The sequence below is a fragment of the Corythoichthys intestinalis genome, chromosome 1, assembly GCF_030265065.1.
Source record: "Corythoichthys intestinalis isolate RoL2023-P3 chromosome 1, ASM3026506v1, whole genome shotgun sequence".
In the NCBI taxonomy this organism is placed as follows: domain Eukaryota; kingdom Metazoa; phylum Chordata; class Actinopteri; order Syngnathiformes; family Syngnathidae; genus Corythoichthys; species Corythoichthys intestinalis.
Genome location: NC_080395.1, coordinates 73,794,614 through 73,818,467, shown reverse-complemented (window position 1 = coordinate 73,818,467; position 23,854 = coordinate 73,794,614). Strand labels below are relative to the sequence as shown.

General features: G+C 39.5%; 1 protein-coding gene across 5 annotated transcripts in view; it reads right to left on the bottom strand.

Moving 5' to 3' along the window:
* Positions 1–239: 239 nt before the first annotated feature.
* large2 (LARGE xylosyl- and glucuronyltransferase 2) overlaps positions 240–23,854 on the bottom strand; it is a 131,557-nt gene continuing 107,942 nt past the window's right edge. For all 5 annotated transcript variants that reach the window (XM_057839131.1, XM_057839122.1, XM_057839140.1 and 2 more), the window contains 3 exons: positions 16,489–16,635; positions 13,868–14,063; positions 240–3,463 (listed from right to left, as the gene is read on the bottom strand). In XM_057839131.1, the coding sequence (XP_057695114.1) occupies positions 3,266–3,463; positions 13,868–14,063; positions 16,489–16,635 (541 nt within the window). In that variant the 3' untranslated portion in view covers positions 240–3,265. The remainder of the gene's footprint in view (positions 3,464–13,867; positions 14,064–16,488; positions 16,636–23,854) is intronic.

The window sequence follows — 23,854 nt, the reverse complement described above, 5'->3', positions numbered from 1 at the left end:
CAGTGGTCTGATGCTCCTTCCATTTCAATATGATGGCTTGCACAGTGCTCCTTGAGATGTTTAAAGCTTGGGAAATCTTTTTGTATCCAAATCCGGCTTTAAACTTCTCCACAACAGTATCTCGGACCTGCCTGGTGTGTTCCTTGGTTTTCATAATGCTCTCTGCACTTTAAACAGAACCCTGAGACTATCACAGAGCAGGCGCATTTATACGGAGACTTGATTACACACAGGTGGATTCTATTTATCATCATCGGTCATTTAGGACAACAATGGATCATTCAGAGATCCTCACTGAACTTCTGGAGTGAGTTTGCTGCACTGAAAGTAAAGGGGCCGAATAATATTGCACGCCCCACTTTTCAGTTTTTTATTTGTTAAAAAAGTTTAAATTATCCAATAAATGTTGTTCCACTTCACAATTGTGTCCCACTTGTTGTTGATTCTTGACAAAAAAATTAAATTTCATATCTTTATGTTTGAAGCCTGAAATGTGGCGAAAGGTTGCAAGATTCAAGGGGGCCGAATACTTTTGCAAGGCACTGTATGTGTTAGTGTACCCAGTACAAACAAAAAAGTCACTTTTTTACAGAAACATATATTTTGGTTTTATTATAGATAGTTTACAGTACAATTTCTGTCTTTAAATGATAAATGCAAAAAAAATACAAATCTTGCTCGCCAGGGCCCTGCTGTGCTGCAGTATCGTATTAAGTCTTGTGACGCCCCTGACTTAATCCTTTATCCTAGTTTTGTGCAATACCCCACTGATGAGAAAGATATGGTTGAAGGAAGGGAAAACACTTGTTTTTAAATGATGATTAGTGTCTGATCTGCTTTGTATTTGGACTTGCACTTTACAAATATTTTTCGAAGGCTTCAGTAGATTACACATATTCAGTGAATTAGACAGTAGTACAAAATATACACAAAATGAAGTATCTACTTATCAATTATATGCAGCTTTTGGACAATAATAATGTCCATTCTGAGTTAGTCCCAATCACTAGTGCTTTGTCTAGTGCAGCGGTCTCAAACCGACTCCACAAAGGGCCGCAGTGGGTCCTGGTTTTTGTTCCAACAGATCCAGCACAAACAGTTCAACCAATGAGGTTTCTACTAACATAAGCAGCACCTGATTGCAATCAACTGATTACACTTGTAAGAAACCAGATTGGTGAAAAGGTATTTGTCTCGTTTGGTTGGAATGAAATCCAGTACCCCCTGCGGCCCTTTGAGGACCGGTTTGAGACCACTGGTCTAGTGTATTAATTCACCCTAATAATGAGCTAATTATTCATACTTTTCTTTAAATGTAAAGTGACCCTATGATTTTGCACTGCGGCTGCTGAGGCAACTTTGCAAAGTGATCCAAAGGCAAACGGGAAAACCCATATGAAGAATACTTAGGAGTCTGTAGAGTTACAATGTGTGGCTGAAGCCAAGAGTGAAAATTGATTAAGCAGGCTTTTGATGGGAACCGTATTTTTTGGACTATAAGTCGCAGTTTTTTTCATTGTTTGGCAGAGGGTGCGTCTTAGACTGTGGTGCGACTTACGTGTGATTATTTACGGTCGGGTCGGGCCGACTTCTCTCTCGTTAAATTAAAAAAAAAATATATATATATATATATATATATATATATTTATACTAAAACGACGTATGGATGTTAAATAAAATAAATAATTTGGATAAAACAGAGAAGGCGCTGTGCATGCCAGCGCACGTGAACGCAGTGACCCCGCTCTCTTTTCAATCTTCCCCGCCCTCCGCGAGCATCCTGGTATTTCCTGTTCGATATGGAGTAGCTATAGGAGTGAAAAACAAACTAAACACAGGGGAATTGAAAAGCAAACAACTGCGGTAGGTGTGGGATATGGAAAGGATTCAAATTGATTGTTGAAGATACAGAAACCTGTGTCGGCTTCGCTGAATGTAAATGAATGTGGCGCTTTGGTCTCATACGAGAAATATATTTAACAAACTTTTCCAGCGTTATTTCGTTGTGTAAATGCATTTATAATGATCATATAAATATGTAGACTATGTAAACATTGAGAGAACTTTTTCTTGTTTTCTTGTTTTTTTTCTGCAAACTCAAGGAGATTAAAATAAAGATCAAATCCACTATCCTCCTGTTAGAACAGACACGCAAATATAAAAGATATAAATATTTATCGAACATCCATCTTACAGTCTCTTTTTACTGGGAGAATTCGTTACAAAAGACAGGCTTTCATTTATTATCATTATTCATATATGCACCTGCATCGTCACAAACGTGATCACACAAAACACAACCATGCATCGCATCCCCGCATTTCCTCCTTCACCTGAGCCCTCACAAATAAAACATAAAATTTCATTTTTTTTTTTTTTCGGGCTCGTGCCTACAAATAAAACATAAAATTTAGGGTTTTTTCGGTCTCGGGCAAGCAAATTAAGTTAATTGATTGGGCTCGGGCTGCGTCGGGCTTTAATACCCGGGTTGGATTTTTTAGGCCCGATCTAACTTCTAGTGTCATGTAATTTTAGCATACCGTACACCTATTCAGCCTGTTGTTCTCTATTGTATTTTGAATTGCCTTTCAAGATGACATGTCTGTTCTTGGTGCTGGATTCTATCAAATAAATTTCACCCTTAAAAATGCAACTTACACTCCGGTGTGACTTATACAGTATATGTTTTTTTCCTTTTTGTTGCACATTTTTTGGCTGGTGCGACTTATACTCAGGTGCGACGTATAGTCCGAAAAATACGGTAATATTAAACGTCTCAAAATAATCAATGAACCAGATTGCCAATATTTGTTACCTGTATTCAGTTTATATTTACTTTGTAAAAAAGAAACATATTACACATCTTGTAAATACGAAAAAATAAACTCCACACCCAGTAAAAGTTTTCAATGTGAATGAAGCTCTCTTTTTGCCTCTCTGCTGTTTCCTCGAATTTGGTTTCCAGATATATATGAGTACACAGTATCATCGCAACCTGAAATATCCCTGATTGTCCAAATAAATCATATCATTATTTTCAATCACACTGTAAAGCTAGTTCAACGCTGGAGCTGCCCATTGAATCTTGCATACTAGTGCATCCACCTTTAGTTCCATCTAGCCAATTCAGCACAGCGAACCTAGAATGTCTAAAAGGAGCTGGAAAGCTTTATCATCATGTTCCCAATTTGGTGCTGGTCATGGCTGAGCATCAAATCAAGGTATGTCAGAGCTCTGCATCTTATGAAAAGGTGTCTCTGACAGTTTAGATGCTCCTTTGGGCGGTAAGGTACTTGAGAGCGGCTGAGCCATACTTCCTGGATAAGTCCTGGTGGAACTCCTCCTTGAGGGTGTTCAAGCAATTGCGGTAGCTAGAGCTCGAGCGAAACTTGGAGATATCAAAGCTGGGGGCGTGGGGCATGTGGATCATGAAAGCATTTGGTAGAACCATAAGGTCGTACTCCTAAAAGAAAGAAAAAAATATGAATGTCAGCATCAGATGGCATAGGCATTGATTAACTTTCTGTCTTGACATTGCTTTTGTTTATGTAGATGTGTTCATTGTTTGTTTGTACTGTGGCCGGGAGGTGTCAGGCGAAATGCAAATTCCAAGCACTTTGCAAAAAGAAAAAAAACACGAACCCCAATTTCAATGGCTTTGCAAAAGAAAAAAGGACGAATGCAAACTGCCACAACACGATCCCCAATTGCAAAAGCACGATTGCAAAGCGGCAAAAGCACGAACCCCAATTGCCACAGCACGAATGCAAATTGCCACAACATGACAGCAAATTGTCACAACACGACAGCAAATAGCCGCGACACAACAGCAAGAAGCCCAAGAGGAAGACCCGGAAGTAGACTACATTTCACGGAAGTAAACATGAGGACTACAACTCCCGCCCTCCTCCTCCTATCGTGTAACTGCAACTCATCATTTCCACACACGTACAGAGCTGGAAAACATACAGTGTATCACAAAAGTGAGTACACCCCTCGCATTTCTGCAGATATTTAAGTATATATTTTCATGGGACAATATTTCTAATAATAATGATGATGATAATACATTTTATTTGAAGGTACCTTTCTGGTCAAGGTCGCCGTACAATCATTTAGAACTACTAGACAAATTAAAGACTAAAAAAAAATACTAATAGATGAAGATATTTAGCCAGACAGTAAAACATAAGAAATCAGGGGTTATTATGGGTATGCGAGTCTGAATAGGTGAGTTTTTAGTTCAGATTGAAAAACAGGGAGTGAGTCGGTGTTCTTGAGAGCGGGTGGCAGGGAACTCCAAAGCCGGGGAGCAGAGTGTCTGAATGTTTTACTCCCATTGTACTGAGGTGAGCGGGGGGCACGGCAGGTGTATGGAGTTTGAGGACCTAAGGGCGTGGGATTGCTGCAGGGATTGAAGAGGTGGTGGGTCAGCCTTTCAGTGCTCAGACCATATGCCGCACTCTACATCAATTTGGTGTGCATGGCTGTCATCCTAGGAGGAAGCCTCTTCTGAAGATGGCACACAAGAAAGCCCTCAAACAGTTTGCTGAAGACATGTCAACAAAGCACATGGATTACTGGAACCATGTCTAATGGTCTGATGAGACGGGCGGGCTTTCTTGTGTACCGTCTTTAGAAGAGGCTTCCTCCTGGGGTGACAGCCATGCACACCAATTTGATGTAGAGTGTGGCGTATGGTCTACGCAGTAACAGGCTGACCCCCCACCTCCTCATTCTCTTCAGCATTGCTGACAGCACTCCTGTAACGAGTCACACGACATTTTGGAGGGAAAATTGCAAGCAGTACTCAATTTGGACATTTAGGGATGTACGTTTTTTCAAAGGAGTGTACTCACTTTTGTTGCCAGGGGTTCAGATATTAATGGCTATATTTTAAGTTATTTTGAGGGGAATGGTAAATTAACTCAATTATATAAGCTGCACACAGACTACTTTTCATTGTGTCAAAGTATCATTTTGTTAGTTTTGTCCCATGAAAAGATATACTTAAATATCTGCAGAAATGCAAGGGGTGTACTCACTTTTGTGATACACAGTAAGTTACATAATTCGCTCACACATTTACACTTTGAACATTGCTATATGTACTTGGTGAACATCTCTACGGACCTTCACGAAGTCACCCTATGATGTCAATCGTTTGTGCTGTAAAAGTTTCGTTTGTGCTGCTGTCGTTTTAGAGATTACAATTGTTTTATAAGTAAGGTATAAGTTTCTTTAATTAAATTAGCCGTGGCTAGGCTAAGGCTTAGCCTAGCTCCCACGGATAATGAAGGGTACCAAATTGCTCAATAACAGAGGGGATGGCCCAACAACTACGCCTGTCGCGATAAAAAATTTTAGTGTGCGATAATTTATCTAATAAATTTTTGCGATATGAGATATTATTGCACCCCCCCCCATTTAAAAAAAAAAAAACGATTTACAATAACACAGTGAGAATACAGTATATATTAAGATCAAGTACACCCATTTACACGCGATAAATATTTACTCTTAAATTCAAAAATACTTTTTAAGAAATCACAACTAAAAACAATAGACCATGCCTCTTAAGTAAAAGACAACAATATTAATACCGCACATAAACACAGAATAGATAAAATGTGTTTTTCAAGAAAAAAAAAGATAAAATTGCACTTGATAACTTAAGCATTTAAGCAAATGAAAACTTTTCCCCTCATAGCTTCTGCTATGGTGTTCCATAGGGATGCAATGATACAGCTAAGTCACAGCTCAGTACGATTTTCGATACGGGGGACATGGTTTTCGATCCGATCCAATACATTTACTGCTCTGAAAAAAAAATAACAATTGTATTTTTTGTTTCGTTTTTTTTAATTTTATTTTATTTTTTTCGCTAACGAGAGAAAATAAAATTGCCATCATATAAACATGCATTTTAGTGCATAATATTTATGTACTTCTTACTGATCTGAAGAAATTTTATATAAAAGTGCTGAGAACAATTTTTACTGTTTGTAAAGTGAGGCGGGGCACACTGTTGATTGCTACAGCTCTCTTAGCAGCTAGGTTTACTACATGAGCAAGACATCCTATTTGTGGTCAGAATCCATCTGTGTCATGTACTGAATTAACAATATTTGCAGCATTATCTGTAGTCACTGGTATGGATTGATTTGGCATTCTTAACTTCCATTCAATCATGGTGGTTTATAATTCATCGATGTAGTATATGAACTACGTGTCCCCTAATCACTCTGGGCTCACATAGCCAATGGCACGGGACGTAGCACATATAGTTTGCTATTTCATGATATCTAGTGTGTGCGCGCACGTCTGCTCATTACTGCACAACACCAGCATTTGGCAATCGACTTTCATAAACAGGACGAGTTTGAAGCACAGCGCTCTTAATTTGCCACTCAATGTTCATCATGTCAGCTGTCCGTTGTCAAAGCGAGGTTGTTCGTAGTAGCCAAGTCAGTAACAATGTTTTGGCAGACTTCGTTGTAAATAACCGGTGTTGTTCCGAACAATAGCCGCCCCGCGTGAAAGGCCACCGCTGACGGGAGCGCCCACACGTCAACAACACTGGCACGCCGGAGATGGTCCGCAGTCAATCCGGAGCACTGACGCGGCCGGTATACGTTGAACAATAGCATATAATGAGAACGATTGGCTCCGGCGCTATTTTTTGCCGGACCTGGAACGAAGATGCATTTTGCGTATTTGGTAACAAGGAAACAGAACTTTTAACAGCACGTCTGCCGCACGTGCATGCGCACGTGCACGCGAGGCGATAAATCGCAGCGGAAAAATTACCGCCTTCATTTTTATTTATCGTGCGATAAATGGAATTATTGCCTATTGCGACAGGCTTACCAACAACTAACACGAACATGGCACAAACAAATTCGTGTCCGTTTTGCTGTAAATGGGGGGGCTTGAGTTATTAATTTCAAGTCATTACGTCACTCTCAGCCCTTAATTTACTACAAAATGGACCCGAAGTGGTACCATTCAATTATGCTACATTCATGCTAGTTGATAGGACACCCCTCTGTTATTGAGAGAGTTCGCTCCATTAGCTGCGGGAGCTAAGCCAAGGAAAAGCTACGAGTGATGTCACCACTCAAAATTAATATCTCAATAAAAGCATAATACTGTATCTACAAAACCATTGCAGCACAAACCAGCACAAATGATTGACACAATTCTTAATTGGAATGGGGGGCTAGCTGACCTCAGATTTACCTATTAAAAAATTTGTAAATATCTCGAAAACAAAAGCAGCACAAACAAAACTTTTACAGCACAAATGTTTGACATCACTTTTATATGAATTTGCGTCCGATGGGATTGAGGCAACTTCACGGAGGTCCGTAGAGATGGTCACAAAGCACATATAGCAATATAAAAAGTGTCCTTTTTTTTTTTTTCACTTCCGGGTCATCCTCTTGCCGTCGTGCTGACGGATTTTGCTGTTGTGCTGCGGGTCTTTGCATTCGTCTTGCGAGCCATTTGCATTCGTGCTGTGAGCCATTTGCTGTCGTGTTGTTGCAAGTGGGCTTTGTGCTGTTGCCAATTTGCAATCATGCTTTAGGAATTGGGGATCGTGTTGTGGCAGTTTGCATTCGTGCTTTTTTCTTTTGCAAAGTGTTTGCAATTGGGGTTCGTGCTTTTTTTCTATTTGCAAAGTGTTTGGACTTTGCATGTCGCCTGACACCTCTTGGCCACTGTATGTTTGCGTGTAAAGTTGCACCCCTACCAATGGGTTGCATTGACTTATTATTGTGAAACAAAATAATTGAAGATCTGAACATTCCGTGAAGTTCGCCCACCATCAAAGGCAAATTTCTAGAAAAATTATGTCATTTATTTGTGCTAGGTTTACAGCTAGAAGAGCTAGGAAGAGCGCACGTGCACACACAAAGAAGTCGCGCAGCTGAGTGAGAGAGAGGGGAAAGAAAACCTGCGCACACATTTGTTGCTTGTGAAGCATCTACAGAGGCAAAACCCGTATATAGACCCTACTCACCTACGTCACAAAATGACGTGTCGCTGTATCCGGCCGCCATATTGTCCGTCATTTTTAAGCCCTATTCGCAATGGTTTCAATTAGTCGTGCAATTTATAGAGCAATTCATGGAAGCCCCGGTGTTATCTGACACTGTAAACTCATTGGATGCATTGCATAAAAGGCGCTTTGTGGAAAAGCTTCAGTTTATCCATTCGCCAGATCCATATTTGATGCCTAAATCGATGTTTTTCGACCCGCTGTCTTCGCCGTCTCTGCCTGACATCTGCTACCCTGATATTTACAACTATCTTGTCCACACAAAATCAGCCTATTCTCACGAAAGTTTGAAAAACTAAGAGCTTGGAGGCTTATAAATACTTCGTTGCTAGTCGGGTGAAACAGGTCCTCGTCCACGAAAATTCGGCAGGAATCTATCTTGTGCTCGGGAAGGTGAGTTACGAAATTTTCAATTCAAAATCTTTTGTTCTTGCTAACATCCACTGTCAAGTCTAATGTATTTCATGTCATTTGTCAATGGAGCTAGGGCTTTTAATCTTTATATGGTTTAGCGATAGCACTCTCACTAGATACATATATAATATGTAATAAATATGAAGTGCGATAGCACTACTCCAGATTGTCCCTAGTTGAATTTATTTTTTGTCTTTACCTCAATAGTGAAATTGTAAATTAATTGTATGACAACTGTCTTATTATCCCCTTATAATTACATATTTTCAGGTAGTTCATTCACAACGTCTGAGTGTATGTTGTCGGCGATTAGCCTAGCAATGATCTTAATTGTGGTTGTCAGCCCAAAACCCTCTAAATATATATTAAATGCATCTTACCAGATATAAAATGACTACTACATAATCTGTGGTAATCGTTTGGAGCCCAGTTTTCTCGTCGAATTGCAGCAGTCCATCTCGCTCTCCTCTCCGGGTTTCTCGGAATACGGTAGAACTTCAAGTCTCTCCGTCTATCTTCTCTGTTATTGCAACCGACCGCCACACACGCCTTCACCATTTTGATTATTAATGTTAACGAGCAGAAAAACAAGCCATATTAGGAGGAATTTACGTAGCGGTAATGCGTCAACACGACGAGTTGACAGACAATATGGCGCGGGGGAGTGGTTGTGACGTCATGTGAGTAGGGTCTAAAACACCTTTTGTACTTTTTATGGTGCGTTTTCAATTGTGGTTGAATACTTGGGGCGAGTTTATGTGATTGGTTTTGATAATGTGCGGACGCTAACTGATAATTGCTAACTCTTTGTGTGGATTGTTACTGCTGTATCAGCAGCTATTTATTAACACAAATTTGAATTGTTGTTATTGAAGATGAAACTGATTTAATATGTTTTTTTATTTTAGTTTCATTCTGCAAGTGTTGATGTCATGAGCAGGTGAATAAAGTCAGCAAACCACACGGATGTCTGACATCGTCATTTCGGAGCTTAGCCCGCTGTCTATGTAGGGCAGTGTTTTTCAACCTTTTTTGACTCATGGCACGTTTTTACATTGAAAAAAAATCTCGCGGCACACAACAAACCAAAAAGTTCCAAAATTATTTTCTGTACAGTAGCCTATATTTAATTATAAAATAATTTCTCAGTATGTATACTTACTCAGTGTGAAACTTGGGCCTGTTTAGATGAACACAAAGTCGATATCCTTATTTTTCAACAGCTCTCAGTCTTCCTCTGTTTTTGTTATTTATTTATTTTTATTTATAGCTGGGAAAATCCATTGGCAGTGTATCAAATACTTGTTCTCCCCACTGTATATATATATACAGTATGTATATACAGTATATATATATATATATATATATATATATATATATATATACAGTGCCTTGCAAAAGTATTCGGCCCCCTTGAATCTTGCAACCTTTCGCCACATTTCAGGCTTCAAACATAAAGATATGATATTTAATTTTTTTGTCAAGAATCAACAACAAGTGGGACACAATCGTGAAGTGGAACAACATTTATTGGATAATTTAAACTTTTTTAACAAATAAAAAACTGAAAAGTGGGGCGTGCAATATTATTCGGCCCCTTTACTTTCAGTGCAGCAAACTCACTCCAGAAGTTCAGTGAGGATCTCTGAATGATCCAATGTTGTCCTAAATGACCGATGATGATAAATAGAATCCACCTGTGTGTAATCAAGTCTCCGTATAAATGCACCTGCTCTGTGATAGTCTCAGGGTTCTGTTTCAAGTGCAGAGAGCATTATGAAAACCAAGGAACACACCAGGCAGGTCCGAGATACTGTTGTGGAGAAGTTTAAAGCCGGATTTGGTTACAAAAAAGATTTCCCAAGCTTTAAACATCTCAAGGAGCACTGTGCAAGCCATCATATTGAAATGGAAGGAGCATCAGACCACTGCAAATCTACCAAGACCCGGCCGTCCTTCCAAACTTTCTTCTCAAACAAGGAGAAAACTGATCAGAGATGCAGCCAAGAGGCCCATGATCACTCTGGATGAACTGCAGAGATCTACAGCTGAGGTGGGAGAGTCTGTTCTTAGGACAACAATCAGTCGTACACTGCACAAATCTGGCCTTTATGGAAGAGTGGCAAGAAGAAAGCCATTTCTCAAAGATATCCATAAAAAGTCTTGTTTAAAGTTTGCCACAAGCCACCTGGGAGACACACCAAACATGTGGAAGAAGGTGCTCTGGACTTTTTGGCCACAATGCAAAACAATATGTTTGGCGTAAAAGCAACACAGCTCATCACCCTGAACACACCATCCCCACTGTCAAACATGGTTTGGGCCTGCTTTTCTTCAGCAGGGACAGGGAAGATGGTTAAAATTGACGGGAAGATGGATGCAGCCAAATACAGGAACATTCTGGAAGAAAACCTGTTGGTATCTGCACAAGACCTGAAACTGGGACGGAGATTTATCTTCCAACAGGACAATAATCCAAAACATAAAGCCAAATCTACAATGGAATGGTTAAAAAATAAACGTATCCAGGTGTTAGAATGGCCAAGTCAAAGTCCAGACCTGAATCCAATCGTGAATCTGTGGAAAGAGCTGAAGACTGCTGTTCACAAACACTCTCCATCCAACCTCACTGAGCTCGAGCTGTTTTGCAAGAAAGAATGGGCAAGAATGTCAGTCTCTCGATGTGCAAAACTGATAGAAACATAACCCAAGCGACTTGCAGCTGTAATTGGAGCAAACGGTGGCGCAATAAAGTATTAACGCAATTGGGGGCCGAATAATATTGCATGCCCCACTTTTCAGTTTTTTATTTGTTAAAAAAGTTTAAATTATCCAATAAATTTTGTTCCACTTCACGATTGTGTCCCACTTGTTGTTGATTCTTGACAAAAAAATTAAAATTTAAAATATTTAAAAAAATAAAATAATATATATATATATATATATATATATACATATACATATATACATACATATATATACATGAATGTGACATTAGATAATTTCTTGCGGCACACTTGACGATCTCTTGCAGCACACTAGTGTGCCGTGGCACACCGGTTGAAAAACACTGATCTAGAGCTTAGCTCACGATGACAGTACAATGACGTATAATACATGTTTTTGATAGTTATTTTGAAATTGGGGGGGGGGGGGTGGCGGGTCATTAAGGGGTATTTGAAGGGTTCATTTCGATTTACGCTGAAATTCGTGTTACCAGAGCAGGAACGGACTCGTTCGTAACCCAGGCACTACCTGAATTAACAATTCTTTTATAGGTCAATCTGAGGTCAACCAACCCCCCTTTTGATTATAAATGGCTAAAAATGAGTCAATCGTTTGTGCTCTGTTTGTGCTGTAAACATTTTTTTTGTACTGCTATCATTTCATAGATATTAAGATATTTAATTTCAAATGATGACGTCACTCGCAATGTTTTCATATCCGGCAGCCGCGGCTGACATTACGTTCTAACTCTCTCAATAACAATGGGGTCTCCCAATGGAGGGGCTGCGATTGACGTCATCACTCGAAAGTAATATTTCAATATCTATAAAACGATAGCAGAACAAACGAAAACTTTTACACCACATACGTACCATAAAAAAATGGCACCGTTCGGGTCCATTTTGATATAAAGGGGGAATATGTGACATCATCACTCCAAATCTCCATACCTCAAAAATAATAGCAGCACAAACAATTTTTTTACAGCACAAAACGAAGCATAAACGATTGACACCATTTTTAGCTGTTAAAATACCCAACTGTATTAATTTTGCCTTTATTCATTTATTTTTTTGTTTTTAAGTCCATTTCCTATCTTTGATTTTGTTTTGTTTGCTGCTCTTCATGTGACTTTTATGGATTCTTTTGTTTTTATCTATTTTTTTTATTTCATCTACATCTTAATTGTGTCCCGTTGATTTTTATGTGAAGTAAAGCACTTTGAATTACCTTTTATTTAATTGTGCTAAACACCAGAATGTTACCAAGTTCTCTTAATATACTAGGGGTGTAACGGTACACAAAAATCTCGGTTCGGTACGTACCTCGGTTTTGAGGTCACGGTTCGGTTCATTTTCGGTACAGTAAAAAAACAAAATGCAAGATATAAATGTGCTAGTTGTTTATTACACACCTTTGTGCTTTCAACAATAGGAACATTAGCCTATACAAAGCTTCAATTCTGCTCAAAAAGTAGTGGGTATTTAAATATAATCCAACAGCAATTTGCCTTTCAGACCCCACGTATTGGTCAGCTTTCTTTCTGAAAGAAAGAAGAAAAAAGAAGTCCTGTGCTAAAGAGAAAGCAATCCCAATGACAAAGATTTTAACATGTATTTTACAAATGAAAGGCCTCTATGAATCTTTTTTTTTCTGATGAACGGTTTTCAAAAGCTTTATTTGTGGATTTTCTCAAGTTAAAGCGCCACACGGAAATTAATAAATTGTGTAAGCAGGATCTGTGTATTATTCTTATTATTTAATTACAGGTGTTTTAGCTCATTTCAATTTATTTTATTTAAATAGGCTATTATTTATTTTATTATATGTTTATATTTTACAAATGTGATGTAGTATTCATTTATATTGTATATTTTATGTTGTATAACTTTAGTTCCTATGTGAATATTAGCGCCTACTTGTTTTGTTGTGGTAGGAGGGTTTTGTATTGAACACGGGGCCAGCCATGTTTGTTATTATTATCGCAGAGAAGACAGCAGTAAATCAACAAAGACAAGTCAACTGTGCCCTGATCTACCACTCAAGAGATCTGATGGACTCAAAAAGTGGGTTACGATTGCATATTAGTTTGAAAATCGACCGGATCCACCGTATTTTTACACGAGTGACTTCCGGTCCGCCCGATCCTAGCTACCGGTAGTAGTATTGACGCAGGGTCGCGTCTCGCGTCAAATAATAAACTCTGCCGTTCTTTTCGCGTGCGTCGTGTTGAGCCGCTTCTGGGACGCGTCTAACACGCGGCCGCACTGCAACTGCTGTGCATTGGCTGATTGACTTTAACGCCCGCGTTTCACTGCGTTCTCGCGGCGGCCACGTTGTCGCGCCGTTGACGTTTCAGGGTTATAGTGTCCTACCGTGTTGGTCCTCATTATAGTAGAGAAGACGGAGTAAATATAATCCACACAAAGAAACTGCAACCCGATCGACTCACAGCCTCGAAAAGTAAGGGTTACATTACGTCAGAAACTCGTTCGGTACGCCTCCGTTCCGAACCGAGCACCACGTACTGAAATGGTTCAATATAAATACATGTACCGTTACATCCTTATAATATACCCTCAGATGTAAATAATAGGCTGAAATCAGACACAATGCAGAATAATAAAGTACAATGTACATTAAAGACTGAGTGAACAGTACCTGCGCATCCAGCTCTATGATATGGGAAACCTTGTTCCAGCCAAAACCCACAAAGCGTTGATCATATTCCGGACAATGTCGTTTCACCACAACGTAAGGTTCAAAGTCGGGCTCCCAGTCAACTTTATATGGTGTGGTGGCTGTCCTCCATTTTGCATAGTTGGAAGGGGCATGGCCTTTAGGCCACACGTGATACCTGCAGATTGTATAACTCAGAGTGAAAAATGCGGAAAATTAAGATTGCCTTAAAAGGTACTGGGCTCCTCCTCTAAAATGTTTCCCTTGATGTACTTTTACATCATAATCACACTGCAGTCACAGATTTCCTGGTGCTTCCCAGAATCACCAGACGTACACTCAAGAAATATTATATCAGCCCCTCCCCCTTCCCTGTTAAACTCTCTTAAATCGGAAATATTTTATCCCCTCTGGATAGCTGAAGAATGGTAAATGGTAAATGGTGTTATACAGTGCCTTGCAAAAGTATTCGGCCCCCTTGAACCTTGCAACCTTTCGCCACATTTCAGGCTTCAAACACAAATATATAAAATTTTAATTTTTTGTCAAGAATCAACAACAAGTGGGACACAATCGTGAAGTGGAACAAAATTTATTGGATAATTTAAACTTTTTTAACAAATAAAAAACTGAAAAGTGGGGCGTGCAATATTATTCGGCCCCCTTGCGTTAATACTTTGTAGCGCCACCTTTTGCTCCAATTACAGCTGCAAGTCACTTGGGGTATGTTTCTATCAGTTTTGCACATCGAGAGACTGACATTCTTTCCCATTCTTCCTTGCAAAACAGCTCGAGCTCAGTGAGGTTGGATGGAGAGTGTTTGTGAACAGCAGTCTTCAGCTCTTTCCACAGATTCTCGATTGGATTCAGGTCTGGACTTTGACTTGGCCATTCTAACACCTGGATACGTTTATTTTTTAACCATTCCATTGTAGATTTGGCTTTATGTTTTGGATCATTGTCCTGTTGGAAGATAAATCTCTGTCCCAGTCTCAGGTCTTGTGCAGATACCAACAGTTTTTCTTCCAGAATATTCCTGTATTTGGCTGCATCCATCTTCCCGTCAATTTTAACCATCTTCCCTGTCCCTGCTGAAGAAAAGCAGGCCCAAACCATGATGCTGCCACCACCATGTTTGACAGTGGGGATGGTGTGTTCAGGGTGATGAGCTGTGTTGCTTTTACGCCAAACATATCGTTTTGCATTGTGGCCAAAAAGTCCAATTTTGGTTTCATCTGACCAGAGCACTTTCTTCCACATGTTTGGTGTGTCTCCCAGGTGGCTTGTGGCAAACTTTAAACGAGACTTTTTATGGATATCTTTGAGAAATGCCTTTCTTCTTGCCACTCTTCCATAAATGCCAGATTTGTGCAGTGTACGACTGATTGTTGTCCTATGGACAGACTCTCCCACCTCAGCTGTAGATCTCTGCAGTTCATTCAGAGTGATCATGGGCGTCTTGGCTGCATCTCTGATCAGTTTTCTCCTTGTTTGAGAAGAAAGTTTGGAAGGACGGCCGGGTCTTGGTAGATTTGCAGTGGTCTGATGCTCCTTCCATTTCAATATGATGGCTTGCACAGTGCTCCTTGAGATGTTTAAAGCTTGGGGAATCTTTTTGTGTCCAAATCCGGCTTTAAACTTCTCAACAACAGTACCTCGGACCTGCCTGGTGTGTTCCTTGGTTTTCATAATGCTCTCTGCACTTTAAACAGAACCCTGAGACTATCACAGAGCAGGTGCATTTATACGGAGACTTGATTACACACAGGTGGATTCTAGTTATCATCATCGGTCATTTAGGACAACATTGGCTCATTCAGAGATCCTCACTGAACTTCTGGAGTGAGTTTGCTGCACTGAAAGTAAAGGGGCCGAATAATATTGCACGCCCCACTTTTCAGTTTTTTATTTGTTAAAAAAGTTTAAATTATCCAATAAATGTTGTTCCACTTCACGACTGTGTCCCACTTGTTGTTGATTCTTGACAAAAAAATAAAATTTCATATCTTTATGTTTAAAGCCTGAAATGTGGCGAAAGGTTGCAAGATTCAAGGGGGCCGAATACTTTTGCAAGGCACTGTACTTATATAGCGCTTTTCCACCTTTCTAGGCGCTCAAAGAAAATTACAGAACATCTTATTAGACAGTGCACAATAAACACAACCCCCCCCCAAATTTTTTTTTTAAATAGCGCAACCTGTAAGTTCTATACGTCGTCTATCCGCGAGGTCACACGAGACTGTACTGCAAGTAGTGTACAGTATTTTAAATCTCAGTTCACCATTAAGGCAATCCTTAATTTCCATAAAATCTCATTTCTAATTACTGTTCATGCTTTATAATGACCTGCATAAATTTGCTTCATTTGATTCATTTTGAATACATAGTGCTGCTTCTGTCTGTAAATGGGGTTATTCAGTGCTATCAAAACATTCATGATTCAAAACCCAAAAGATATATAGAAATGCTGAGGGTTATAGGAGTTCCAGCATTAATACCATACCTCAAGCAGCACATCAGGACTCTTATGTAATCATACAGATTCAAAGGTATTAAAGGAATTCTATTGTCATTTAACACTGAGTACATTCGCGTTCGTATACCTGAAAGTATAGAGTGTCCCCATGTCCAGCATGGAGAGTAGCTCTGCTTTGGATTTGGGGAAGGACAAGCGATAACGCAGTGTCTCAAAAGCTGGAACCACCAAAGCCTTCTTATTATTTGCCATGTCCAATTGCATGACAGTTTTTCTGCACAGAAACAAACATAATTGATCAACAACAAGAATGAGCCATTTCAGTTGGTAATTTAACTGCTTTTTTCCCCCTTTGTCTAAATAAATATATTCTTATATATATCTTATCTAATGAATATCTAAAATAATTTTTGTTCACTTTTTGCTGATCAGTCACTGAAGGCATTGTGTTCTTTTGGAATTAAGGCCAAATAGTTTAACCTCAGTTTCATTACTCTCCCTTGTGCGCTTATGAGAAAACACTGGAATGTGAACAGTGGTTGTTAGAACTTTTCTATCCAGCTGTCTGTACTAGAGGTGTAACGGTACATAGGGATGGAAATCGATACGATTTTTACAATTCCGATTCCATTATTGATATTGCTTAACGATTCGATTCTTTATCAATTCTCTTATCGATTCTTATTTGGGGAAAAAGAAGATCAAACATTTTGATTGGCATCAAGTTTGTTTAATCAGAAATTATAACCTTACAAACTCACAACGAGGTCAAAAGAGGCCCAAAGCCTCAATGTTAACTGTGGCAAATAGACAAGAATGTGTAACATTTCACTGAAACATTTTTCGAATAGAAATAAAACATCTTCCTTTTTAAAAGGACATATGAGCTGATAGCACTCCAAAATAATAATAAAAAAAAGATAAATACTGTCCAATACAACAGAACAGTGCGTAGTGCAAATGTGCAAAATGAACAATTCTTTTGCAGAAAAATAAGCATGTCTGCTTTTTCCGGTCAGACACGTGATCTTTCTGGACTTATGATGTTTCTAGCAGTGGAGAAAACCCTCTCAGATGGGGTGGAGAAAGTCTGCACGCATAGACAGTGTTCAGCTAGTCCGGACAGCAGGGGCAGAGTATCTCTTTTGTTGTCCCAAATATTAACAAGTTTATAGTTAGGTTGGTGTAATTACATATGGACGGTTGAATCTCATACAATATATGAGGAATTTTAGCACAATTCTCTGTTAACTTGGATTTGTTAACTTCCAAGACATAGTTGGGGTACTCTGTGGAAAGGCCTTTTGATACTGAGTAGAATAAAAGTGGTTTGGGACCAAAGGGACCATCCTATCTCGAATTACGGGCGAAAATACGCTGATTGGCAGTAGTAGTCAGGTGCATTATGGGAAGTAATTTGGAACATCCATTTCAGTGAGTCGTAGCAACAAACAAATACCGCCATCGGATGCGGAGGTAGATACTTTTGTGTGAAATCAGTAGTCAGATTGGCCCTACGACCTATCAAATTCAAATTATTCCGGAAAAACCATTGATTGTTGGAGTACCGACCGAAATTAGTAATAAAATTGCTAATAAAATCGTTTAGGATTATTTTAGATGCATATATGTTATATTTTCCTTATAGGGTATTTGACGAGGCATACGATAGACCCATTAATAGTTTTTGGGTAAAAAAAAAAAAAATCACCATTTCTTTAAGTAGTCTCATAAATAATGAAATGGCCTGTGAAAATCCTTACACATTCACTTGGTGAAGTCACTCCACATATTATCTGGTGAGAGAATCCACTTCCAATTTGCATGTAATCCTCATGATGAGTTGAGCATTCGTAATGTGTGTAAGCTCCATGACATGCTTCACGTGACGTAATTCACATGATATAATTCGTGCCTCTTAGGTTGTATAAGAGAACCATCATTCAAACTGCCAAATGATTCCAAGGAACTGAAACGCATGAAGCCTCGGTACGGGGAGCTCAATTTGATACGGATTAGATACAAAAGGAAAAACAAAAAGGCTCTTTTTTTAATCACAGGATTTGATAGTAATTTTTTTTTTCTTTTGGGTCAAACTAAAAAGCAGCTTTAAATTAAAGTGCAAAATAAATAGAAGAAAACATCAAACATGTAAACTAGTGGTTTTATTGTTCTAAACGTTTGTGATTCATCGGGTTAGTCATGTGCAAAAATCCCCCTTTTTTTAGGGATCGACTAAGGTAACAGTTAAAAACAGGTAGCATTCGCCAGGTGGCAACCTAAGGACCTTTGTGTAGCTATAAGATACTACCATTTTCAATACTTGGTTACACACAGCTAACTGTAAACCATTACCAGTGAACATACAATCCTCTAAGCTATAATTCTATAAAGGCTAAAATAAAATAAAACCTGCAATTCATTGCAAAACTGAAAAAGCATCTCTTGAAATCGTGCAAAAATAAAAACTCACTCGGTGTTTCAATGACTTCAGCCTAGGGCTGTAGCAAAATAAACATTACCTGATTTGAAATGATAAATACACTTCAAAAAGTGTTAGTAATAATGCATTTGATAGTTCCCAATCTGGACATTTGCAATAGCTTTCCTAGTTGTGATCAGTGACAACAACTTCTTCACATGTTTTAGTTTGTCTTTTTCCCGGAACGTCAGTTGTTGGTTTAGACGCATTACCTCTACCGCCTCCTGCACTAAAGGAGGACTAACTCCGCCATGGATTTTTTATTATTTTTGTTTAGCTTGTATTCGCCCTCTGACTGCATGCACCGAACCATGATGCCCGTATTGTGACCGTACAGGTTGAATACAAATATTGTTACAACTTATGGGCTGTTTACATGGTGACGCTGCGACACCAAGACACATCGATTGTGTTGCGGAATGGCCTCGCCTTCAATGGTGACGGAGAAAACAGAAAGCGGAAGACGCAAGCTTTTGATAATGGCCTCCAAAGCTGAACGATTCGATTGCGGGGATTTCTACGCAACCATATTAATGGAACGCTCTTGCGCCGATGACGCCACCACTCGCACACGTCACTTTAGACATGCGCAGTCGCTGCTAGTAAACACTCAGCAAACAGCAAATATGGTGAAACGCCGGCTTCAAGTGACAGTTTTTATAATACTATTAATTCAAATATATTTAATGTTTGCGCTTTTGTTCCTTTTGAAGAAAAAAAAAAGTGTGAATGCTGTCGCTTGGAATGGGCGGGTATGTTGTCTTCTGGGCTAATGAGATTGTTGTCAAGGAAGTGCATCATTGGCTGTCGCCTTGTCAATATGCACAGCCCCCTAGAGCCTGGCATGAATACTAGGGCTGTCCCAAAAGACTAATCTTCTCCCGATTAGTCAGCTGACTATTTTTACGATTAGTCGACTAATCTAAAAAATTTTTTAAATTTATTCATTAATTTTTTAAACTAATTTAGCGATTAAATTTTTGTTGATGATTATCAATTCACATAAACATGCAAATGCTGTTAACCAGCGATATTTCATGTTTGAACTATCACCTTTTAACCGCAAGTTTGCGTTTTGGAGAAGACTGCCAATGTTTTATAGCAGGCTAAAGTAGATTGTCTTTTTTCCCCATTCACCTCAATGTACCAATGCTAATGTTTACAGTGTTTAATATAGATGTGTTTTCATATTGTGTTTGTCTGAAATTCTACAGCGTGTTGATGAGAGAAAGGAACTGCAGTCTCATATGCCATCAGCACGCACGCACTAATGTATGCACTAAGCCTGAACGATATATCGTTTAAACATCGCCATCGCGATGTGCGTGTGCGCAATAGTCCCATCGCAAGCACGTGCGATAGTTTTTCTTCTTTTTGATCCACATACGCCTCACTTTCTGGTCTGCACAGCCTCCTACCCTCCCTCTCCCAGCCTTTTGATCCTCTCAGTCACTGCGGCACAAGAATGGCTTTGATCTGGCCAAAGAAGCAGACTTCACACGGGCATCTGTCAATCATCGTTTAACTTGTTAAACAGTTGCAAGGAAGCTGCGCTGGAATGAATGTGTGTACTGTGGGGACGTTGGAGACATTTAAATGCCAGAAGTGATCATGAGGAGTTTGAAATTTCTACATGTCACTTCAACGGTCACAGCTAAAGTAGATAAACAGAAGCATTTAATAAAGCCAAGCATTTATCTGCTACAGTACTTTATTCTTGTTCAAAAATGATTTGGTTGGACAGTTATGTTTAAAACTTATCATAATTATGAAATTTGAAAAACCATTTATTTGTATACATTTTTTAAATCACTTTGGGGGGGGGGGGAGTTGGGGAGAGGAGGTGAGAAAAAAACATGTCTTATACACGGTGACCCAAAAAAAAGTTTACACTGCCATAACGCAACTTAAATGCCATGTTTATTCAGCTTAGAATTAGAATTGAATCACAAATTATACATTATTGTAAAGAACATGTACAGTACACTCTATTTTTCAATGTGTCCTCCCTTAAGTGTAACAACAGCCTCCAGGCGCCTGCGGAACGCTTCTTTATCTTTATCTTATTCTTTACCTCTCCAAGGCTGCCACAGAAGTTTGTGGCTTCTTACAGGCACTGTCCTCCACAGTTGCCCATATGCTATAATCCAGGGGATTGAGATCTGGACTCTGGGGTGGCCACATATCACCTTGTCAATCAACTTTTTGGTCCGCACAGATCGGCACTTCCAGACCCAGGTTTTCGTGAGGCTGTTCCAATATCTTTCAGCTTCTTTTTAACTTTGTAGACTGCACATCTGGATATTCTCAGATTTGCTGCAATCTCAGTAGGTGTCAGACCAGCACGCAGCAATTCAGGTACAGCTAAAGTTTTCTTCATTTTCAGCAGAAGCACAGGAATTGTAGAGACGAGAGATTACCAGCTGCATTGAGTGACCTTAATGAATCACTTAAGCATGACAACCTATTTAGATATGTTTCAATGGCTTTTAAACAAGCAGTCAACTGAGTGTAAACTTTTTTTTGGGTCAACCTGTATGTACAGTGCCTTGCAAAAGTATTCGGCCCCCTTGAACCTTGCAACCTTTTACCACATTTCAGGCTTCAAACATAAAGATATAAAATTTTAATTTTTTGTCAAGAATCAACAACAAGTGGGACACAATCGTGAAGTGGAACAAAATTTATTGGATAATTTAAACTTTTTTAACAAATAAAAAACTGAAAAGTGGGGCGTGCAATATTATTCGGCCCCCTTGCGTTAATACTTTGTAGCGCCACCTTTTGCTCCAATTACAGCTGCAAGTCGCTTGGGGTATGTTTCTATCAGTTTTGCAGATTGAGAGACTGACATTCTTGCCCATTCTTCCTTGCAAAACAGCTCGAGCTCAGTGAGGTTGGATGGAGAGTGTTTGTGAACAGCAGTCTTCAGCTCTTTCCACAGATTCTCGATTGGATTCAGGTCTGGACTTTGACTTGGCCATTCTAACACCTGGATACGTTTATTTTTGAACCATTCCATTGTAGATTTGGCTTTATGTTTTGGATCAATGTCCTGTTGGAAGATAAATCTCCGTCCCAGTCTCAGGTCTTGTGCAGATACCAACAGGTTTTCTTCCAGAATGTTCCTGTATTTGGCTGCATCCATCTTCCCATCAATTTTAACCAGCTTCCTTGTCCCTGCTGAAGAAAAGCAGGCCCAAACCATGATGCTGCCACCACCATGTTTGACAGTGGGGATGGTGTGTTCAGGGTGATGAGCTGTGTTGCTTTTACGCCAAACATATCATTTTGCATTGTGGCCAAGAAGTTCAATTTTGGTTTCATCTGACCAGAGCACCTTCTTCCACATGTTTGGTGTGTCTCCCAGGTGGCTTGTGGCAAACTTTAAACGTGACTTTTTATTGATATCTTTGAGAAATGGCTTTCTTCTTGCCACTCTTCCATAAAGGCCAGATTTGTGCAGTGTACGACTGATTGTTGTCCTATGGACAGACTCTCCCACCTCAGCTGTAGATCTCTGCAGTTTATCCAGAGTGATCATGGGCCTCTTGGGTGCATCTCTGATCAGTTTTCTCCTTGTTTGAGAAGAAAGTTTGGAAGGACGGCCGGGTCTTAGTAGATTTGCAGTGGTCTGATGCTCCTTCCATTTCAATATGATGGCTTGCACAGTGCTCCTTGAGATGTTTAAAGCTTGGGAAATCTTTTTGTATCCAAATCCGGCTTTAAACTTCTCCACAACAGTATCTCGGACCTGCCTGGTGTGTTCCTTGGTTTTCATAATGCTCTCTGCACTCTAAACAGAACCCTGAGACTATCACAGAGCAGGTGCATTTATACGGAGACTTGATTACACACAGGTGGATTCTATTTATCATCATCGGTCATTTAGGACAACATTGGATCATTCAGAGATCCTCACTGAACTTCTGGAGTGAGTTTGCTGCACTGAAAGTAAAGGGGCCGAATAATATTGTACGCCCCACTTTTCAGTTATTTGTTAAAAAAGTTTAAATTATCCAATAAATGTTGTTCCACTTCACGATTGTGTCCACTTGTTGTTGATTCTTGACAAAAAAATTAAATTAAATTTCATATCTTTATGTTTGAAGCCTGAAATGTGGCGTAAGGTTGCAAGATTCAAGGGGGCCGAATACTTTTGCAAGGCACTGTATCTCTTTCCAATGCTAAACCTGAATAAATACATTGGGCACAAAAAACACACACACACAAAAAAATTTAAATAGGGGGGTGGGCTACTTCGCGGTTTTTCACTTATCGCGGCGGGTTCTGGTTCCCATTAACCGCGAAAAACAAGGGACGACTGTACACTGTGGTGATCTAAAGTCTTTCCAAACAGCTATTTAAGTCATCTTGTGAAATTATCTTGGAAAAAAAATACATATAATTTTTTTTTTAATATCGCAATATAATATCGCAATATATCGCAAACCCCCCAAAAAATCGCAGCAATAGTTTTCCCCAATATCGTTCAGGCCTAGTATGCACACACGCGCACAGCGATAAAACACAGCCGTGAAAATTACCGCCCTCATTTTTATTTGCCGTGCGATAAATGGACTCATTGCAAATCGCGACAGGCTAAGCAACCTCAAAAAAACATGCCGTTAGTTAGTTAGATGGACTTACTCCTGTCGTTTTCGAAAATTACAACTGGGTGACAGCGTAGGTGTTTATTCACGGCCGACATGCAGCCAAGCTTGGCATTGAAGAGACAGGACACAACAGTGTACCCTCCTTTGTCTCTTTGAAATAAGTCAATCTTTTGGACACGCTGGTGCGCTTTTTTGGGCTTTGTGCCGCTTTCCCCGCTTGCACACTGAGCGGCCGACATTCTGAACTTTCCACGCATATATTTTTTTAACCATTCATTAACCGGCGGCGGGATGTTGCACTCGTCGACGGATTTACGTCATCGATGACATCAACTATGTCGACTAGTCGGGACCGCTCTAATGAATACCACTCGTTTTTACGCGGAATTGTGACA